The sequence below is a fragment of the Danio aesculapii genome, chromosome 3 (genome assembly GCF_903798145.1).
Source record: "Danio aesculapii chromosome 3, fDanAes4.1, whole genome shotgun sequence".
Classification (NCBI taxonomy): Eukaryota; Metazoa; Chordata; class Actinopteri; order Cypriniformes; family Danionidae; genus Danio; species Danio aesculapii.
The window spans coordinates 33,773,099-33,795,128 of NC_079437.1; the positions used below are offsets into that span (position 1 = coordinate 33,773,099).

The window sequence follows — 22,030 nt, forward strand, 5'->3', positions numbered from 1 at the left end:
AAACCACATCCTAGATTTATGACTTCCGCTCAAAAGCAAGTAGTTTTTTGAGTTCCATTGAGTTTATTTCCTTCACTTATTCTTTAATTTCTGGATCCATGTGAATGTAGTTGGGAGTTATTGCCAGCACCTATTCAAAGACATACAACATGTTATCGGGGGAGGGAACTATTCACAGGAATAGTTCTGGACTGAGTAATAACTACCAACCAAAGCCAACTCAGCCATCCAACACTGTGTGTGTGTATGTGTGTGTGTCTAATGGAAAACTTTGCTGATGTGGTAAAGCCAAGAATGAGATCAATATGAGCATTTTTTAAACATCTGAACAGATAATAAGCAACTTATCAACTTCAAACCACTTATCTCTGGCTAGACAGCAGAAGAGAAGCTGAATGAGTGGCAAACAGAGGCTTGAAATCACAGATGTGGTCAGATACTGTGATCGTTTGGCAAACCATAACCGCTGCATCAATGAGCAGCGCTAACCTCCAGATCACCCTCCCTCACTTACTTTTGTTTCTCAGTCTCCTCGGAAACTTCACACAAGAAAAGAGAAATAACAAAGGAGGCTGGAAACTTCTAGATCATCCCATCGCTGACATTCGCAGGGCTCTCCGAGGAGATTGTGTGTGCCAAACACAGTAAAATTAAGAGCGCTCCTAGCATTCCACTCCTCTCAGGAACTCACTCCTTTAAGCCCTCTAGAAAAGATGCATGGTCATCTAATGCGCTTAATGGCAAAGAAGCAAACGATAGTCAGCAATAAACTAGAGTTTCACCAATTTAGGTGATTCATGTAATTTTCCAAAGTTAAAATGCTCAAATGCAAGTCCCCAAAAACTATGTTTACTTTGGTTTCATCAAAATATTGCTCTGAGAATCCAGTCCTTCCTGGTTCGAGTTTGAGGAATCTGTTGGGTGACCACTAAAACAAGGAACTTCAGGAAATCATTCTGAAAATAAAAATGGTCATTGTTAATCAAATTAGGGTTAATGGATGAAGTTTTCTGTGCCAACATTTTTTGGCATTAAAAAAAGCGCATTGGTGGCCTTATCGGTATCAGCTAATAAATGCAGATTTTTTGTTTTTAATTAAGGCTGGACGCAAAGTCAAAATGAAAATGCAAATGTTATTGATTGTGATTGTCATGCAGATCTGGTCAGGCAAGCACGGTTGAGTTCAGCAGTAAATCTCGAAGGCCAGAGGGTGCTCTCGAGCAGAAAATGAAGAAACTCAGGAATTCCCCATTGAGTTGCATTATAAACAGAAGATTCATCTGCTGTCATTGATTCAGTGTGACTAATAATCACACGAACACATAATCATCTCACAGAAGCAGTAACTAGTGAGAAAAGGAATCTTCATTGTAATTTTACTGCCTCTAGTGGTCAATTCAGTTGATATTCAATATTCAATATAACCAGACCCCCTAGTTTTTCAAGATTTTTTGTGATAAAAATGACTGATTTTGTGGCGGCTAATTTGTGGTAGTGTTGGGCGATATACAAAATTTTTGCCAAAAAGATTGCCATATCGCACGGCAGTGTTATGCTTTTGAATATATAATAGTTCATTATTATTATTATTATTATATTTAACCATGTCTCAACATATTCAATAACCTTTCGGCTGATATTTTTAACTTATTGAATAACCTTCTGCATTTGCATTACGTTTGATCTTAAGTAATTGTTCAAATCAATCCAAATCACTGCGCTCTTACAGCTAAATAGAGACCAAAATTATTTCAAACAAGACTCGATGCAACATTGTGGCGCGGGACAGGATTTGATTGTGACTTCGGGTTCATGCCGTTATCCTCGGCACACGGGACTGCTGCAAAATGGATATAATATACATGGAGGAAAGCAAATGAAATTATATTTATCTACGCTCGAAAGAAACAAGGATACATTAAGGTCCTTTCAGAGGGGAGGGAGATGGAGGACTCGCCGCCTGCACGTGACCGTTTCTATGCGGTGAAGTGGTTGTGTAGTTGAGCGTGGTGCGGCTTCAGATCTAATCATCACAAATCATCAACAGTGTCACATTTGTATTTGATAAGATCTAACACAATGCTGCACTTGGCATATGTGTTCATTGTTTTCTGATAGGAGTTTCATTTTAGACATGGCTGCGGAGAGTCAGCAATAACTCTAATATTAAATAGCCTACTTGACCTAAAACTTTTCACTTAGCTCAGTGAAATGTTCTTTGAGAAGTTATTAATAATCTGTTCAATAATTCTTTAATGACAAAATGATTGGTAAAATACAGATAGACATTTAATTTAATATTGGCTACTTTAAATAAATTAAAAATATATATTTTAATAGCCTATACAAATAAATATAGGCCGAAAATATTTTAAATTAAATAAATAGGTTATTTTCTGTTTATCATTCCAATAAACACAAATACGACAGGTATGTATATTCAGTGTATTTGAAGGAGCAGTCAATGCATGCACTGAAAATATAGGTTAGCCACCTTAATACTTAAATAGGCTATTAATATCGGATATAAAATATAAATAACTTTTTTGTGAAAGCAAGAGAGAATCTTGCGGGAGTGCTGTTATAAAGGAGTCTCAAATTCCAACGACCCCAACGCGTTTTATTCCAGAACATTTGAGCTGGTTTCAGAGTTCTTTCACTTTCTTCTTCAGTTGTATAATTTTTTTAAATCGTTTTATTTAACTGGTTTGTTAATTAAATCCAGTTTTGTTATTTATACTATTATTTTTATGAGATGTGGCTGTGCCCTCACGTCACTGCTGCTGCTGAGACAGAGAGAGTGCAAGAAAGCAATCGAAATAATAATTTTTTTTGTCCGAAAGTGTCAGTCAAGTGACGTTGATGTGAACATCTGAAGCTGTCTAATTATTTGTAGCTCATTTATTATTAGTGATGATGATTAAAAAAGCAATACTATTCATTTTATTAAATAATGCAATTAAAACATGTAATAGGTCTACATTAATGCGAACAGACAAATATCGTCTTTAAAATTGTCATAGGTCTCGGCTCTTGGCGATATCTTTGTCTATCGTTGATACACAATACTATCGTCTATCAGCACAATCCTAATTTGTGGAGGTATATATGAAGAGTTCAGATGCAAAAGCCACTAAACGCCATATCTGCCAAAATGAGATTATGACATTGAGTGACAACTACAGTACATGTTAAACAAATAGTTTTGTTTGAAATAATCCAAATCCCAGCGTCAGCACATTCAAAAATAGCAGTTTATGTGCAAAACCCGCTAAACGCCACTTGCCTTTGACAGCAAAAGTCGCTCTATCCAAAGAACCAATAAGGCAGCGCGAATCGAATCGTATGTTTTCAATGTAGCAGCGCGCTAATACGCTGGCTTTTATGAGGAGACTGTTTTATTCCGCTTTTAATTTTGATTTTAAAAGACAGAGTTTGATGAGCTGCAGAAGCCTGTCCGACTGTCAGTGAATGGCAAAAGAAAATGTCCCTTACCTCAAAACTGCGCATTATAAGAAACAGAAAACACAATGTACAGTCGGAAGTGAAGCATGCATTCATAAGGTTTGTTAGCGCAGTGACGCTACTTTGAATGAGTCCGATTTATTACACATTAAACGGCAACTCCATCTTGAAAGACGAAGTGAAGACGCTGTTCTTTTATTCCGCATGGGTGCTATGAGGATAAACAAGAGACGAAAAAGAGACCAAGATCTTGAGTATAGTGAGGATGAATAAATGACAGCTGAGAGACATCATCTTTTTTGCACAGTAGGCCTACCTTGTGTTTTATTTTGCTAATGTTTTAAAAGATAAATATAATGTATAAAACTATATATTATTTAAATTACTTCAATACATTATTTATTTTTTAGTAATGGACAAAGCACAGATATTGATGTTCCACAATGTTTTTAAAGTACATTATATGAATCTAACAAGCTTGTTTACATTGCTCTACCTGCATTAAATCCAAATCCCAAATATTAGAAATTACAATAGATTGTAATTTTATGTAAATTTTAATGTTATTGATTATTGCGCTTAACAGATTTAATTCATTCATTCATTCATTTTCCTTCTGTTTAGTCCCTGGTTTATCAGGGGTTATCACAGCGGAATAAACTGCCACGGTTTATCAGGGGTTACCACAGCGGAATGAACCGCCACTTACTTGACAAATGTATTTTTAATTTCAGGTGGTTTATGTAATGTGTTTTATGTTTGATAAAATAATCTCTAATGGCATCTTTAGTGATTTTTCAACTAATGACACAGTCTTGTCTCAATAGGTGGATTTAGAGGGTTTTGCATAAAAAGCAGAAGTGGATTTAGCTGGTATTGAAGCAAAAGAAAATTTAGCTTGTTAAAAAACAGGGAATTGTCTAAAGTTACATTTATGGGGAAAAAAGTATTTTGCTAATAACACTATCATTACATATAAAATGAAACTTCTGAACCAAATCAGAGGAGCCTGATAGAAAATGCTCATTTACAAGAAAAGAGGTCTGATGGATTTAGAGGCGTTTGCATCTGAACTCATCACATCTTATTTAGCGTTTAGGTAGCCTACTATGTTAGGTGTGAAATCTGAAACAATGACACAAATCATAAAAACAAAGTTTCTTCAGTTTGGTCTCTTGTCAAGACAAGATCTAAAACAGATCTAAAACAGTAGGGATCAAGCTAAAGGAAGTTTGTAGAACTCTTATTTTTATCTACGATTTTTTTGTTCTCTCAGTTTTCACTCACCGGAGCATATGACATCATGCATTACGCCTTCCCCTAAGGTAATACACCTAAAACATGGATTGCCATAAAACTCAATGACAGGGAGGCGCTTTCTCTCTTTAACTGCAGGGAAAGAGTTAAATGAAAACATTTATCGATGACACATCATAATACCAGCCATCCATGTAAAGTGCAAATAATGTCCTTCAATTTGGTCACGTCCAGCAGCCATTATCTTTGAACCAATCTCCATCTGTTTGTTCCATTGCTCCATTTGCTCCAACTTTGTTTTGCAATCTGAACATACAAACATACAAACCCCCCAATTTGGGCCATAGAATGTCTATTCCAATCTTTGCATTGACTTTACATGTAAATCACTTGCGCTTCATCTGCGTCTGCTTACTGCACAAGCAGAAAACACATCGATCGGGAAATCGTTAAAAACTAGGGGGTCTGTATGAATATGTACGATTTTGTTTTTTAAAAAGATGTAGTCAGACATGTACTTCCAGTGAATCTAGATTGTGAATTTTGCTATTCTGTTGCTTCAGAAAATAAAATAATAATAATTTAAATGAATAGGCTGGCACTGGCCGTGTTCAGAGTGGTGCCCAAATGAATGAAGGTCCAAAAACCAAATATCATTGAGTCGTGGGAGGAAGATAAATATACCAAACTATTTTACATGGGCAATTTCCTCATTTATTTCATAATATTTAAGAACCACTTTGAATTGTATTAACTAATGCAGTACAGCTTTTTTTTTTAACTTATGGCAATAAAAGCATAAACAATCATATTTATAACACAGTGGAGTTCAATGCTGAATACACTGGTCAAGTAGAATCCGCCTCTGGTGATTTGCTCACCAAAGTCTTTGCATTGTCCTCTACCTATCGGGTGACAGTTGGTACATTCTAAACTAAATTACAGCATTTAAATTGAAATATTTAATTTCAGTTTAACAGTAAAACAAACAAATAAAAGGTTTCATTTAATTTAAACTGACAATCTCTAAAGCATCCCAATCATTCTCCTTCACTTCTCAGATGAGATAGAGGGCCAAATCAAAGGTTACCACGGGCCCCAGTTTGGGCATCTCTGATTTAGAGTATATGTCCTAAATAACACATTCAAAACACTATATATCACCATCCTAGAAGCTATAACTAATCACAGTTCTTGGCACTAGGCAAGTTGGCTTCTGACACATCTTTGATGTGCCACAATTTATGATACTATTTATGGACTGGCTTAGAAGTACTCATTATTATTGTTTATAAAGTGTCTCCCCAACTTAGATGGAAATAATTGCAAGATAATTTAAGTGGCAAGCACAAATTCAATTAGTATCTTGATACTACAGCAACATACAAATCTTTAAGTCTTTTCTTTGGACTCAAATCCCATTAAAAAGACCTTAAAGGTTCACGCATGGTTTCTGCAGTAGTAAGCAGTTCCTCAGTGCATAGAAAGGTCAGCAGATTTATGGATAGAGGTCAGTTCAGCTCCACAGAAGAAAGTCAGCTATACAGGTGTGGAATGAGGTGAGGGTGAGTAAAAAATGACAAAACGTTCATTGTTGGGTCAATTATCCCTTTAAGCAAATATCTTTAAAACATCTCACACTATTAGTATTCCACTTAAAAGGATTTGGCCTGATGAAACAGACAAATATGACTGGACTACATCCTGAAGTCAGGGTGGAGGTCACTCTTAAGTTTAAAAAAAAGGCAGCAAACGCGTCTGAACAATGTCTGAATCACAAAAGTAACTCTTAGGAGGCAGGAAAGTCTTTCACATTACTTTAACAGCTTTCTCAATTCATCTCAGCCTCAAGCACCAAACAGCAGGATGACAGTGATGACCTAAGTGTGACATTGTCTCTCTTCCTGTCTTCAGCTTGTTTCCAAAATATACGTCATAGTTTCAACAAACCCATGAGCAAACTTAAAAGACTCCTGCAAATACCAGGAGCAGTTCTGCACCGTTTTCCAAGTCGAATCCAAAGGAAATGGAGCAAGGTCAACCAGTCACAGCTGATGGCTCAAGGAAGGAAGCTTATGTGAATGTGTGCAAAAGTGTGTGTTTGTGTAAGAATATGAACTCCACTTTAGATCACTTCCTGATCAAGCCAACAAAACAAGAGCTTTTCTGTAAAAATGCCACCAGGAAATGTGGGTGTTTTCTTTAACAACACACAATATCTGTAATGATTGTCATTCATTTTTACAGACTATTATTTTTGCCAAATGATCATCACTTTAAACTTGAAAATCATTTAACATGATCTAATTTGAAATAGTTAAATGCCTTTTATGCATAGATTTTCCCAATTTCAAAATATGAAACAGCTTAAAGTAATACTCACATAAAAAATATTTCCAATTTGCATTAAAACTAATAAACAGCTAATTTAATATTATTACAAATATTATAGAATTAAAACTGAATTCAACTCAAAAACAAGTAAATTTTTGCAATCCTGCAAAATTTGAGCGCAAAATAATCACAAAAGACGTAAATAATCTCATAAAACATCCAATTCCAAATCATATAATCAAATTATATTTATTTTAGTTTGCGAAGGCAATGCAAAGATTGAAATAGGCATCCTGTGGCATGAATTAGGCGTTTTGTGCATTTGGCGTGCGTCAGACTACAAAATAAAGTGTGAGCAAACATCTAGTAAACGGAGTAGTGGAACAGACAGCTTATAATGAGTACGTTTACATGGACACCAATAATCTGATTTTAATGCGATTAAGACAATACTCTGATTAATAGTTAATGTAAACAGCGATTTTTGATTAATTTAATCAGATTAAGGTCATAATCGAACTAAAGAGAAATCAAATTAAGACACGTGAAGTGTGCCGATTTTAGTTGCATTACTGAAGTGCAGTTCAGACATGTAAACACCTTATTCGAATTATTACCATCATGTAGAAATTTCGCAGTGTTTTGCGACATGATGGTTATTAAAACGTAAAACTCTTCCAGCAGTTTATGCATCCAATATCCCGTTTGTCACAGGGGCATGCATGAAATCGTCTGAATGAAAGTGCCAAACTGCAGTTAAAGTCGACAAATTAAAAATTAAACACCTGAAATTACATGAAACTCCAGAGGAAATGTGTATATTGTGGTGACGCAATGACATTAATAGAATTATGTGCTATAACACGTAAAATGAGATCATGAAAGAAACACTCAAAAAGCAACTCATGTAAACGCCTTAGTCTTATTATTCTCTTAATTAAAGCAAATAATTTGATTACTGATGTCCATGTAAACGTAGTCAATGATGGAGATCAAGGTTCAAGGGTGACGGCCGCTGGACGTGACCAAATTGAAGAACATTATTTGTGCTTTACATGTATGACTGGTTTTATGATCTCCAAATCGATACTCTTTCCCTGCAGTTAACGAGAGAAAAGACGTCCCTGCCATTGACAAGTTTTACAGCAATCAGTGTTTTAGGTATATTACGGTAGTGGAATCCCTAACACATGTCCTGAGTGAGTTACCTGATGATCCGGGGAGTGAAATCTGAAAGAAACTAAGATCGTGGATAAAAATTAGAGTTATACAACCTTCCTTTAGTTTAATCCCGACCATAATTTTTTTTACTGTAATGGCTGTATCCGCAATAGTCACACAGCAGGATTATCATACTATTTATTAAAGATGAAAACATTATGGTATTATTAAATTATCTTTAAATGGTTTATGATGACCATGTTATTTTCTGTTTGATTGTTCAATTTCTGTACCTGTTAGACTTCGCAGAAAACCATGAAGCACTGTTTATTTAACTTTTATCTCTGCTCTGTTGTATTTATATTAGGCATGGGCTGGTATAGGATTCTGATAATATGATAACCTTGGATAATAATGAAGACTGCTGCCTTTATTAGTTTCAAAAACACAGATTTTCTTACAATTTAAAATGGCAAATTTAGATATATTTTTTCTGCTGTAGATACTGTTGTCCTAAAAAACAAAACAAAAATGTAAATAAAAAAATCTTACACATACCATAGGAACGGTATTTGGCGGTTTTTAAACCTTGACTCTTCCAAACCGCGGTATACCTTGGAAACGGTTATCGTCCCATGCCGAATTTATATATGCTTGTAATTTATAAAAAATTTTGCAAACACAGTGCAAAAACTTGATCATCCCAATAAAAAGACTTGATCATCCCAATCCATCTGAATGAATTAAATCTTTCCAAATAGAGCCATTCAATTCATCTGATGAAATTATGTTCATATTGCAATATATATCACAGAAAAACAAAATATCGCAATATTGAATTGTGGTGGAAATGTTAAAAGGGCCAAAGGCACAGATAGCTGAAGAAAAAGACATGAAGATACATTAAAATTCTCAGCTATCCCCCTGGTAATAAATGTTCAGTTTCCAGACAGTCTAAATCTACACAATATTTTTTAATGCTGCACAACATCCCTCACAATATGCAAATCCAATTGCCAAATGCAAGCTGAAGGTCCGGTATCAGCAGAACAAATCTGAGAGGTCTGTCCTGCTGGCTGGGGTCTAATCAGGGGTCACACCTCATTTAAGAGAAAATTGGCATGACAAGAGTCAGTCCCTGCAGGGATATAACTTTCCATTAGCCACTGGGTTGAGGGAGAAGGCAATACACACACCACGACTGCAGGTCACTGACGGCCTTCCCAACAAATTCACAGTGACTAGTCAAAAAGGCATGTGCTCACAAAAAAAACTGGAAGAGATACACTTACGATAAAAATAGAGAAAAAGAGAGGAGTCCAATAGCTGACCTCAGCACACTTATTTCCATGGATGAATATTCACCATTCTGCTTTTTATTTTTTAGACATTTTTAAACCATTATCCACTTTAAGACTGAAAAGTATTTTTTGAGCTTTACTCATTTTCTATACTATGTTAAAGGCATTGTTCACCCAAAAATGAAGACTTGCTCACTCTCAAGTGGTTCTAAAACTTTTTTTTACACAGTTCTAAGCCTCTCTTTCTGTTTATTAAATTTAACGGTTTAAACGCATTTAAATCTGTTTTTAATCATTTTAATTATTCTTATACTTAGTGTGATTATTTTTCAATCTTTTTCGTTTATGTAAGGCACTTTGATTTATCATTGCGTACAGTACACATACACAGAGTACAGACCTTTACAGAAAATGAACAGCAATTTTCCAGAAAGGTCTGTATGTGTGAACAAATATTTTTGAAAATATGGGTAAATTCATTCCGGCACTTCTCCGGAAAGAGAAGTTGTAACATTACCGGTAATTTGCTCTGTGTGAACGCAGAAGGAAAATTACCGGAAACAGCATGTTCATGATTAGAACGTGCTGACGTGAGACGTGCACTCCAGCCAATCAGAACACTCAGACACATTCACATCCGCGCTGTTTATGAAAATAAAAGCCTTTAAATATTTTTCCAGACATATTTAGCTGCTAGACATTAGTCAGATAACGTTTTTATGTTGCTTCTTAATGCCAACTGTGTAAAACATTATTGATAAAATGCTTATGATAGACCGCTTTGTTTACCTTCAAGCTCTGCTTCAGTTGCTTGACACGCATTTACGTGAAGCAGCCAGTGAGTGCCAGCACACACACACATTTTGTAAATCTCGACATGCAAAAGTGTTCCTCCATGTGTTTTATTGAAGTTGTTCACAATACTTATTCATCCACATCATTTGTAACGTAGACAAATGTGTAAACATTTAGCTTTGGTTCGCGCTTCTGCCTTTGGATGTCTCACAAAGCAGCTGCATGAATGCTAATGTTTTAAATAAAAGTGAAACCATCAACAAAAGCCCGACCCCCTCTATATAATACAAATACAAGCACAAGGGGCTAAACTGGCTGAACACAGAAGAAGATAATTTATCAATGGCTACCAATTTACAAAATTTTTTATTGAAAGTTGGAAGAAAAAAAAAATACTATGAAAGTCAACAATTACCATTTGCAACATTTTTCAGTACATCACCTTCTGTGTTCAACATAAGAAACTCAAACAGGCTTGAAACAAACAGAGCATGAATAAATTACTTCATTTTTCATTTAATTTCATTTCTTATTTTTGAGTGAACCATCACTTTAACGATGAAACTATTAATGATTAATCCAGCTTTTGTTATAGAACGCAATGTCTTTTCAGGTGATCTGAATCAGGAGGAATTTTCCCACAAGCATTCACATGGGGAATTCACACAGCAGGAAGGCAGAAACAGACGAACGGTCACCTGGTAAATGTGTCATTCTGTTCAGCTCATTGTGGAAGCTCAACTCCCTCTCAACCCTATGGTCACAGTCATGCAGCAGTCACCGTTGAAGCAATCAATGCTCAGATTCTTCATGAGTAATGCAGATTAAAACCACAAACTAGTGAGTAAAGCCTTTTCATCATCTGTTAAAGGTCACATAACAGAAGATACAATTCAGCTTTATTTCTCAAACTCAACACTTGATCCTTTAACTGGGACTTTTATAACCCTTATATGTTGTGTTTTGTTGGTCTGATTGCTTCTTCTGTTCTACTCATTTGAAAGTCATTTCATTTTTTAAATAAACTTTTCGCTATGATTAAATGTAAATGTTAGTTTGATTAACAGTTGAAATGACAGAGCATGATGATATCCACATTGTCGGCTATTAGGTGTTAATTTGAGGAAACATTGAAGCTAGAGCAGACATTGGATTTAATATCTAAATTACTGCAGATTAAAATAGCATATTCTGTTCGTTTAAAGCAATTAAACGTAATGAGAAATAAATAGTATGTAACTGTCGGGAATTAAAAACTGTGGGGAGGCACAGCCCACTTTTCACCTTGCATCCAAACTATTCACCTTATTCTCCGCGTACGAGTGGGCGCAGCCATTTGAATCATTTTGGCTCGAGACTTCCGGTCTCATTCACTCCATTATTTTTTAGACGTTAAAACAGCTCGTTTTGCTGCTTGATGTTGCAAACTGATATTTTCTTATAATAATATTCTACTTTGTCTGTGTTGTCATGTAAACAATTGTTTGTAGAGTAAGTAGTTTGACTGTTTTCTGCCGTTTATTATTCTCAGTCATTTCTCCCATAGGCAGCTGAATCGGAAGTTCTAAAACAATCGCAAAAACGAGAGCACTTCCGCATTGAAGAATAAGGTCAATAAAGGCAAATATTTCTGAAAGTTAAACAATAATAATAGAAACTATCAATATTAAAACTTTTCTCTCTTAACAATAACAAAAATATGTTATTCCATATTAAAGCTTTAATGTCAAAGACTTTAAAGACAACACATACACAAATACACTTAACTGAACATGCACACTTAGAGGCCAGTCACACCGAACACAATTTTTGCGTCAAGAGGCGGCTTTTTTGAATTATTTACTAAAGGCCGCGAGCGTTGAGCGCTGCTTATGCGCCCTGCATGCCTCGTGTTTGAACCGCCTGCTGAAAAAAAGCAGCAAACTCGCAGCGGAAGCGCGTTACAGTCACGTCTTTTTCATTCTCCAATAAAATTAAAGCAGAGGCGGGGTTTCCTTTGAGGTGACAGCAGCGTTTGTGTTGTCAAGACGACTACAGAAACTTTTGAAGATAGAGGAGAGACTTGTGGTTGCCATTTTGAGTTGTCCAGAGCTGTATGACTAACAAATCTTGAATTTCACAATATTATTAAATAATAAACTTATACCAATATCAACAGCAACACTTGCAAACAGTTCCCAGCTGATTCAGTCAGACTTAAAAGCTGCAGACTTAAAAGGTGAACAAGGCTTTTTATTTTTTAACTGTCAATAAAAAAGGCAGTATGATGCGCCTCACGTTTTTAGAACAGAAAAGCATGTTCGATGTGATCAGCCAAATAGACATCACCTATATACTATATAACTGCAAGTTAATTATGTTTATATACTATAACTTTAACTGTTAAAAGCTATTAGTTACTAGTTAATTAGTTAAAGTTATTAGTAGGCCCACACGGAATCTGCGGACACAGAAATATGCAGATTTTTAGCCCATCAAGTCCATTTATTTACTTGTGTAAATGTATGTACATTTTTTTTTCAGTTTTTAAATTAATTTCAGTAATATTATTGACCAATATGAAAATGTTGATATGATTTATTTACAATACAGTTTGTAAAGTAACATTTTCTGTCATATAGTACATAATAAATGAGAAACTTGCTTTGTTTACCATTACCAAAGTGGATCTAATTGGATTTGCATTGTAAACATTAAATAAATATTTTAAAAGGTATTGTTTTTTATTTCATATGTTCATACGTTTCTAGTTATGATACTACCAAAATCAGTCCGCAGAAATAGCTAAATATTTCAGTAGATTCTGTCTGGCCGTAGTTATTAGTAACTAAAGGTTATGGTAACTAATCTAACTATAACTTTTTTTATTTGATTGTAATGCAATATTGTGCACTATTGTAAAGCTGACTTGAAACAGTAATTATTGTGAAATGCGCTATAGAAATAAACCTGAATTGTATGTTAATTAAATATACTTTTTTTTATTATTTCACTGTTGCTCTGAATTTGATTTGCTGTCAAATTACAGAATTCAAGTAAGTCAAAAAGCATCTTTTTTTTCTAACTAGATGCTGTTTTACAATTCACATCACACTGTGAGAACTACAGCCCACTGCAAACATGCTGCTTTAAAGTTGCTTTAATGTTTCAGCTTTAACGTTTTTAGTCACTGCAAAAATCTTACTTAGAGGTCAGTGCCTTTTTTCCCCCTCATAGACACTTTACAGCCTCATTTGGTCCTGCCTGGCATTAGTGCTTCATCTCTTTCTGTCTCTGCTTATCTGGGTTGTGTTAGCAGCGCTCTGCTTACTGCATCCACACTGAGGCTCTGCAGGAACACTAATTAAACCCAAATGTGCCGCAGGCTTCCTGGATCACATCCTGAAAAGGTTTTCCATCTCTTTTCCAGTTTCGGTCCACTTTAATACTCAAAAACTCAAGAGAAGTACTCTCCATTAGGGTCAAACAAAGACACAAGCACTCACAATAACAAGAAAATAACAAGGAAAAACAAGTCCTGTATCTGAAGCACAGCGAATCAATGGAGCACTTCGAAGTAAACATCACAAGACACACACCAGTTCACAACAACTCCTTCAGTATACAGTGTAAAAGTTTAAATTTAAACGATGTCTATTTATATGCAGCGCATTTTATAAACTCCAGATCTGGAGCCACACCCACCAGCTGCACGCATGTGTCGCAAACCAGCAAGACTGTGCTCTCACAATCTCACAACAACTGAGCCAGAGGGGAGAGAAAAGTCATCAGAGACTTATTTATCTTTCATATGCAAATGTGGAATCTGATGGAGTACACCTTGGACCAATAACACCAATATGAAACAGATGCTTGGTAATGAAAGCACTTAAAGTAACTGAGAGAAAAACATAAGCTCTGAAAATAGCTTACCAAAAACGAAAACGAAGTCATTGTTTTTTCATCCTTGTGTCATTGCAAACCCAGTAGACTTTTCTTCATCCTCAAAAGAAATTTTTTTACTAAACCCGAGATCACTTTAGGACTTTTAACACTTAAAATTGTTAACCCTGGGTCACCCTAAACTCTGGATAGACAGAATCCTGGTTTATCTGTATACCTGGTGGTTAACGAATAATCCCAGGGATTTATTACCAGTTATTTCACACTGTACATTTCTAAACCCGGGTTAATATTCTTATCTGTGCTGTTACCATTTGACATTCCTTACATTTGTTTTTATTTAATGTTACCCGCCACCGGCTTCTATTTATACCGTGTGCATTTCGTGATGTCTATCTGCGGTGTCATATCCTTCCCATCTTTTGACATTCGTTACATTTGGATTTACTCTAAACGTACCTCTCACTGGCTTCTGTTTATACCAGTGCATTTCGTGATGTGATGTCTTGCTGCTCAATTTATAATCGGTTGTCTTCATTCCCTAGTAGCGATGCACAAGATATCATTTCAGCATTGATATCTCAACGTGCACATTCTCAATAGTCACATCGCAAAGACAAGCAAAGTCCAGTCTGAATTATAGTGTACCAGGAGCTACAGAAATGTATTTAATCACCGTATTTATATGGAATTTACATGATTTATGCAAAAAAAAAAAAACATTTACGTAGAATTTTTGTCTTTTCACATTTCAAAGCAAAAACAAGATTTCTCTTACCCCACTGGCATACAATTTCCTTAAAACAAGCAAAGCAACCTCTTAATTTTCACTTATTTCTTCTGACGGTGAAAACTAAACATTTTAACTTGGTCTAAGAATTGTTTTGATATTTGGACTAGAAACAAGACAAAAAGTAAGAAAAGCATTTTTTGCATTGTGATTATTCAACTTCTGTACCCAAATACTGTTAAGGGGGTCACCTACCAGAAGCGCCGCGCGGAGGCGCCTCGTAGCGTCACGCAGTGCCATACAGCATTCTAAACATAGGTTTCTATCAGGGCACACACACTGGCGCCGCAAGGACTCAGGACACGGTTCCTTTTTCTGCCGTGTCACAGAGCGTCAACTGAATAGTTCCGTTTAAAATAGCATGCGAGTGTGCGCGTCTGGTGTGCGATACTTTGAACTGTTATGTGCGCACCATGTCACGGCGCTGAGCGATGCATGCGGTGTGTGATGGCCTTTAGACTCTTCAGAAAACTATTAAATAGTGCTTTTCAAAACAGCTTCTGAAACTGTAATCATTTCGCAATATTTATCGCAGAAAAATTAAATAACGTAACATCAGCTTTTTCCAATACCATGCAGCCCTACTGCCTAGCGTCCAGAAGTAAAAAGCAAATATTGCTGTTTCACATTGTATAAACTTAAGACAGCAATGTGGAGTAAACACCACAAATGCTGTGCCAACCCTGCCTTGAGTCCTGAGTAAAATGCAGTGCTAACAACACTTTACCCAGGATTAAAAGCGATGCTAATAACAACAACAGCCCAGGGTTAGGTGTAAAAAGCAGATCTGACTTTTTGTTTTGTTCTTTAATATTAGAATGGTTGAACTTTTGTTGATCTTATTTGAGGTGCTTCATGTTGCCTTAAGTTTTAAAGTGAATAAAAGCCTTGATTAAATAGGTCTATCATGCAAAATAATCATTGTCTATTCAGGAGATTTAGATTAAGCTGCTGCTTCAAAGATGGGCTTATGGGTTTGGAATGACATGCGGGAGAATGACTCATTTTTAAACAAACTATCCTTTCAACATTGAGAGCAATACAGAAATTTCATGATAATTTTAGGAGAGTGAGAGAGCAGAAGGTTAAGGAAAACTATTGTATTGTGTCCAAGATTTACATAAATGCTTCTTTATTTGGAGTGTTAAAGCCTCACTGATCTTCTTCTAGGTTGGCTCAATGCACAGTTTTAGTCATGACTTTGGAATATGGTCTCTGAGCCAGAGTTACACTCAGAACTAATACTGCCCCCAAAAACAGGCCTTTCCAGTACACCGAGTGCAAGAATAGCCATTTGCTTTGATTACTTAGAACTTTAAAACAGAAACGGGAAAATCTGATCATATAAACAGTCTGACGCCCTGTCTATCGAGAGAGTAGACAGGGTTAGAGGGAACGTTTTCGTCTTCTTTTTTTTTTGACTGCCTAAAAGAAATCTTGCTAATCTTAGGATTGATCCAGTGCTAAAACAATGCATCAGATCTGTTGATCTCACTCAATGATACAGCTCCAACATTCTTTCCTATGAGGAGTTTCTGTTATTCTCATTACCTTAGGCTGTGTGATTTGATCACGACTCGACCTGAAGTATGCTTAAGAAGACGGCACTCTCATGGGTCCACGATTCTCAAAACACAAAAGCTATAAAGCACCTTAATTCCAACAGAAACGACTGTATACAGTGGAGGACAAAAGTCTGGGTTGACCATGGAAAATTGTGAATTTAAAACTTTATTTAAATGTTGAAATATGGGTGCGTAATATGTATTGTAATATGTATCGTACGATGTCTTATCTGAAACATCACGATGGACGATGGCATTGTAGGCATCATAGCCGCCTACGACGATGACATCGTCCATCGTGAATTAATTATGAGTAATTAATTAATTCATAACAAATTGATTTATAGCCCGTTTCAACTACCTTACCCACATGGTCTTTGTTTTACCCATAATAAAATCATAATTTGTAATTAAAAATCATAATTTAAACAAATTACCACCTATTAATCACTTTTCCTGCAGGACTGGCATGAATAGGCAGAGTGATTGTGTCGTTATAATGGCGTCAACAAACTTGGTTGGTAAAAAAGGTGCACAACCAACAGTATCTGAGGTTCACTAAAATTACCAAGTACAAGCATAAAAGCGAAAGATTGAAGTAGTGTACTTACGCTGTGACGCGTTACCTGATAGATTTAAAAGAGTGAAGAGTCATTAGACAGAGACAAGATTAATTAAATATCATGTTTAACAACTATAGTGAGATAAACCGTCCGACATGCACTGCTCTCTGGGGTGCTGGGCTTATACGCGCGCATATGCTACAGCGCATGCCAGAGGTCACGTGATGTGCGTTTTCAGCGGTATAGTATGGATGGAGATCCTTCCAGAAAAGATAGATGAAATGCCAGTGTAAACGTGGATCATTTTCATTCTAAAATGCCATATTAAAACTAAGACGTATTAGTGTAAACGACGTATAAGTGTGCATTTAGCGGGTGGCTGCTACGGCGGGGGATCGCGATGCGGGCTCAGCATCGTTATGTCTATCAGCCATGGACGATGGTATAGTCTATCAACCAAACCCCATTTATAATCTTCAATAAAACTGTAATTTCTCTATTAACAGCAAGCAAGATTATATTTCATTATTTCATTCACTTTCGCAAAAAAACAAAACAAACACATTTCTCAATGGAGCGTTTTAGTAAGCCACTAAAAGTTTCAAAGATAGCCAGAGAAGCAAATATTGCACACTATAAGTTGGGGCACATGTCCACTTAAGAATTTTGTCTTGAGGAAAGCTTTTTTTTCTGTTGTCAATTGAAGCTCCATAATTTTATGAAGAGCGCTGGCATTTTCAGCAATTCGGTGGACATGCTCCCTTAACGTGTTAATTTGAATTGGATCAATTTAACCTCAAGTTATTTCAACCTCGACTTTGAAACAAGGCTACAAGGCTTACAAGTGAAAGTAAAATAAACATGTTTGCATGACTTATTGATCAGCACCTGAAAAAAAAAAACAGTGGTGTTTTGTGAAAACACTTACTTGCCCATGAAGACAACAGCTATGTTTCCATCCACCTATTTTTATGCACACTTTGGATAAAAAAACATAAAAAACCGGCTGATGGAAACACCAAGATGTGCATAAATTTTGAAAATATGGATAAAACATATACGACTTTTGATTCGATAAGAAAAGATACGCATAAACTACAATGGAAACACGATTACCTAACAAATTTCAGTATGCGCATTAAAAAAGTCATGTGATTTTGTTCTAAGAGATCATGTGATGATAAAAATGTGTGTGAATGGACAAACCAGCTGGCTGAGCACACTGTAAAACATCTGAAATGTTGTTTTGGTCATTCTAAATTCTTGGTATTAAATTAAACTAATGGTATTGGTGTTATTATATTCTTAATTACCTCCAGCATTGTCAAGAGCGTCTGTGCTCCTGCTGTGATGCCTTCAAGCGCCACTGAGCGTTCATTGCGTGTCTGCATCATCTTCTGAGTCATTTATTAAATAAGTTAAAGATTCACGCAGCTTCTCCTACCACAGCAAATTCCATTTTTACTTTTAATATTTGGCACCAGCTAATCAGGAAGTGACGATTTTGTTCTCTTTGACTACTTGGATGAAAACGCTGCTTTATTTGCATGTCTTATATGTGATATTCCTGTTTTGCCCATAAATTTAATTGGCATCTTTGGATGGAAACATAGCTAATGAAGCATGTGAAAAGCTGTTCAGGATAGAAATAGCTTTTTAAATCCTTCATTTAACATTTAACTTTTTTTGTCCTAAACCTATTAAATACATCATCTTCCCACAAAGGCTTCTGTTTAATAGAGCTCTATTATATAGGGAGCTCTGTAATAGTTCATGTTTTAAACGGTAAAAACGGTCATAATCAGTGAAATGCCAAATTTTACAAAAATATTATTGTTAATATTGCACACCCCTTACCTACAAATATGGACATTTCATGATTTTGAAAACTGTCAAAAGAAATGTTGTGATATTAAATGAATAAATTCTACTGACCAAAAACTCAAGCTAGAAAAGTGCAAACTGGTCAGTCACACTTCTGAAGCTCACTGTATATGAAACAGTCTCAGCAGGCACTCCAAGCACACTTCACAATGTAAACATCTGATCCATATCATGTAGGCATCTAGCCAAACAGCAGCTTAGCAATGAAAAAGCACACGTGACTTACTCTCAAGAGGCCTTATGGGGGCTTCGTGCACTGATGGAGGGGTTTTGTATTCATTGAAGGTAGGAGTGATGCTGGCTGCCGAGGTGAAGCTGTTCTCTGACTCTCTTGCAGGAGACTGTGTGTCTGAAAGCTGTCTGTTAACGTGCATCTCAGCCCGTCTAGATGGAGCGGAGATCTCAAGAGGGCTGGGAGGCTCTGCTCGCCTTTGGGACAACTCGGGGATCCGAGATGTAGATACTGGCGGGTCAGCTCTTCTAGGAGGTGCTGGGGGTTCTTGGGCTCTGCTGTGGTTACCTTCAGCCCTTCTGTGGAGAGGTGCATCTGTGGCTTTGCTTTGAAGCGAGACTTCAGGTCTTTTTAAGCCAAAACGGGCAATGCCAGGACTGGGCGAGCTGTCCACCTGCTTTGAGGAGATGTCGATGGAGATCTCTGTCCTACGCGACACGGTCTCTGGAACGCGGCCTCCTGATAACTCCACACGGCGCAGGCTGGACTTTGGAGAGCGCTGGTTGGAGGAGGAATCTGAAGCGTGCCTGGACATGGACTCAGAGTTCAGGGATCTCAAATCATGGAAACGACTGCTTGAAGAAGTGCCGGAGGAGCGCAGAGGGTTGGTTGTTCTACGGGATAGTGGGGAAGGGTTTGTGGATGTATCCTCCTCCACTTCAAATGACCTCTTAAGTGCTGTGAACAAATATAAAAGCTGCATTAAAATCAGGCAACTTTTAAAACTAACCACTAAATATAAATACGTACATCTGTACTTAAAAAATATATGAAAACTGGTTTAGTTAGGCATAGTATATTTAGTATAAAATGGTCTAGAATAATAAAAGCCATCAATACTGTATCATCAAAAAGAATGTAGTTTTTAGTCCACTAGATAAGCTTTAAGCTGTTAACGTTAAACCTCTGTTAAAATGCAAACAAACATCAGCACAGTCTCAATGAACGTCGTGACTATTTTAACAAAACGCTGCGTCGACGCTGTAGAGACGCTACTTTAGCGTCAGTGGGGAAATAAAGCTGAAAGGCGTTTGCTTGAATGAGTTTTTGGATTTCCACATTTCGAAATACCTGATTTCACGCGCTTCAGATGTTTAAACATAGCTGCAGGTTCACCGCTCCTGAATGAATAAAACACCGCCGACACCTCGCCTGACGCGAGCGCGAAACATTAGCAACGTTATAAATGAGTCGTTCTTTGAATCGATTCTTCCGAAAATAGACTGAACTAATTTGAACCAATCACAGCTGAAGCGGGAAAATTGACCGAGCCATTGAGCCGGAACTGACTCATTTGAACCTTGCTCACTCACAATGATTCAGATTTTACTTCATTGAGTCATTCAATAGTGACATGTTGAACATCTATTTCCTCGCTGTAATTTGGTTAATCCTTTCTGGTCTGATGTGGGCAAATGGATAAAAAAATATATTTCAACGTTTCCCTCTATTTGTTGGGACATTGTGAAATTTGGATTACATTTGAACAACAAAGATGATGACTTACAGTTGCAATAAGACTTATTAAACCCCCCAAATCAGGGGCGTAGTGGATTTTTTAAGAGTGGGGGGGGGGGGGGGGGGGCTGTATGAGATCATACGTTCATATAATTATTAATCACCTGTTAAAAATAAAAGGAGGGGTTAATAATTCTGATTGCAACTGTAACTGCAAATTGTTTGTTTATTTTACTTAAATTCTTCATTCATAAATACAAAATTTTGAAAACAGCTCCTCAGTTGATTGTCTTTAAAAAGGAGTTTGCCACCTATGTAGAGGCTTTAAAATAATAAAGGGTGAGAAGGCTAAACAACTGTTTTAAATATATGGTTTTATCTAACCACTTTTAAAGATTTAGTTTGATGTCTGCACATTGTTTTTTTTTTTTTTTTTTTTAAGTTATTTTATACACTTTTTTGTTTGTTAGTTTGTTTTGTGTAATTGTATGGCTTTATGATTAATTAATTGTATATCTGACATGTCTCAGTCAAATTGTGAAAGATTATGTTGAAACTGAGTTTGGCCTAAATTTTTATGTTTTTGGGAGGGGAGAATTTTAATTTATTTTCAAAAAACATGTTAACAATTTAAAGAAATTATCAACACATATTGTAAAACTCCTGTTTACTTTGATGTCTCTTATGGTAAAAGAAAATGTCGCCTAATAAACGTCTGCCTGCTTTCTTTCTTTTCTAGCCTAATTTGTTTCAAATGGCTTTGAACTCTTTGCAATCCACCATTTCCTTCTTGTGTTGGGTGAATCATGTTTTAAATTTTGAATGATCTCTGCTCATCATGGATTTACCAATTTTTCCAAAAACTTTATCAAATCATATGTGTAATTTAAAACATTTAGAGAATGAAAATAGGCTATTCATATGTCCCATAGATGTCCCATAGATATTAAATCTGTAAGCAGCAAAAAACAGAGCACTAGCACCTAAAAAGCAGCCTCAGGGGCTTCAGGTTAATTGTCACCCTATACAAAATCACAGCGATTAAGATCTGATTTATTTTAAAGTAAAAATACGATATAAAGTGGGTATCAAACAAGAAGCACAGCATTACATTATATGTTTCCGTGGCATGTCTTTAAAATATGGAAATTAATTTTACATCGATGCTGTAAAAGATACCTTATGAAATTGAAAATAGTCACACTAGCTGTGGATAGCCCATTGTCCATAGATTCCTAGAAAGCTAAAATTGTTATAGCAGATAACAAACAGAACTGTAATTCAACCACATATGATACAGTACATCAAGACCTTTTTTGTAACTTTTGGTATTTTAATCTGAA

The 22,030-nt window shown here is 36.2% G+C and overlaps 1 protein-coding gene across 3 annotated transcripts in view; it reads right to left on the reverse strand.

Moving 5' to 3' along the window:
• The window catches only part of septin9a (septin 9a), a 132,181-nt gene that overhangs the window by 52,537 nt on the left and 57,614 nt on the right, over nt 1–22,030 (reverse strand). For all 3 annotated transcript variants that reach the window (XM_056453789.1, XM_056453791.1, XM_056453790.1), the window contains one exon: nt 19,224–19,907. In XM_056453789.1, coding sequence (XP_056309764.1) covers nt 19,224–19,907 — 684 coding nt within the window. The remainder of the gene's footprint in view (nt 1–19,223; nt 19,908–22,030) is intronic.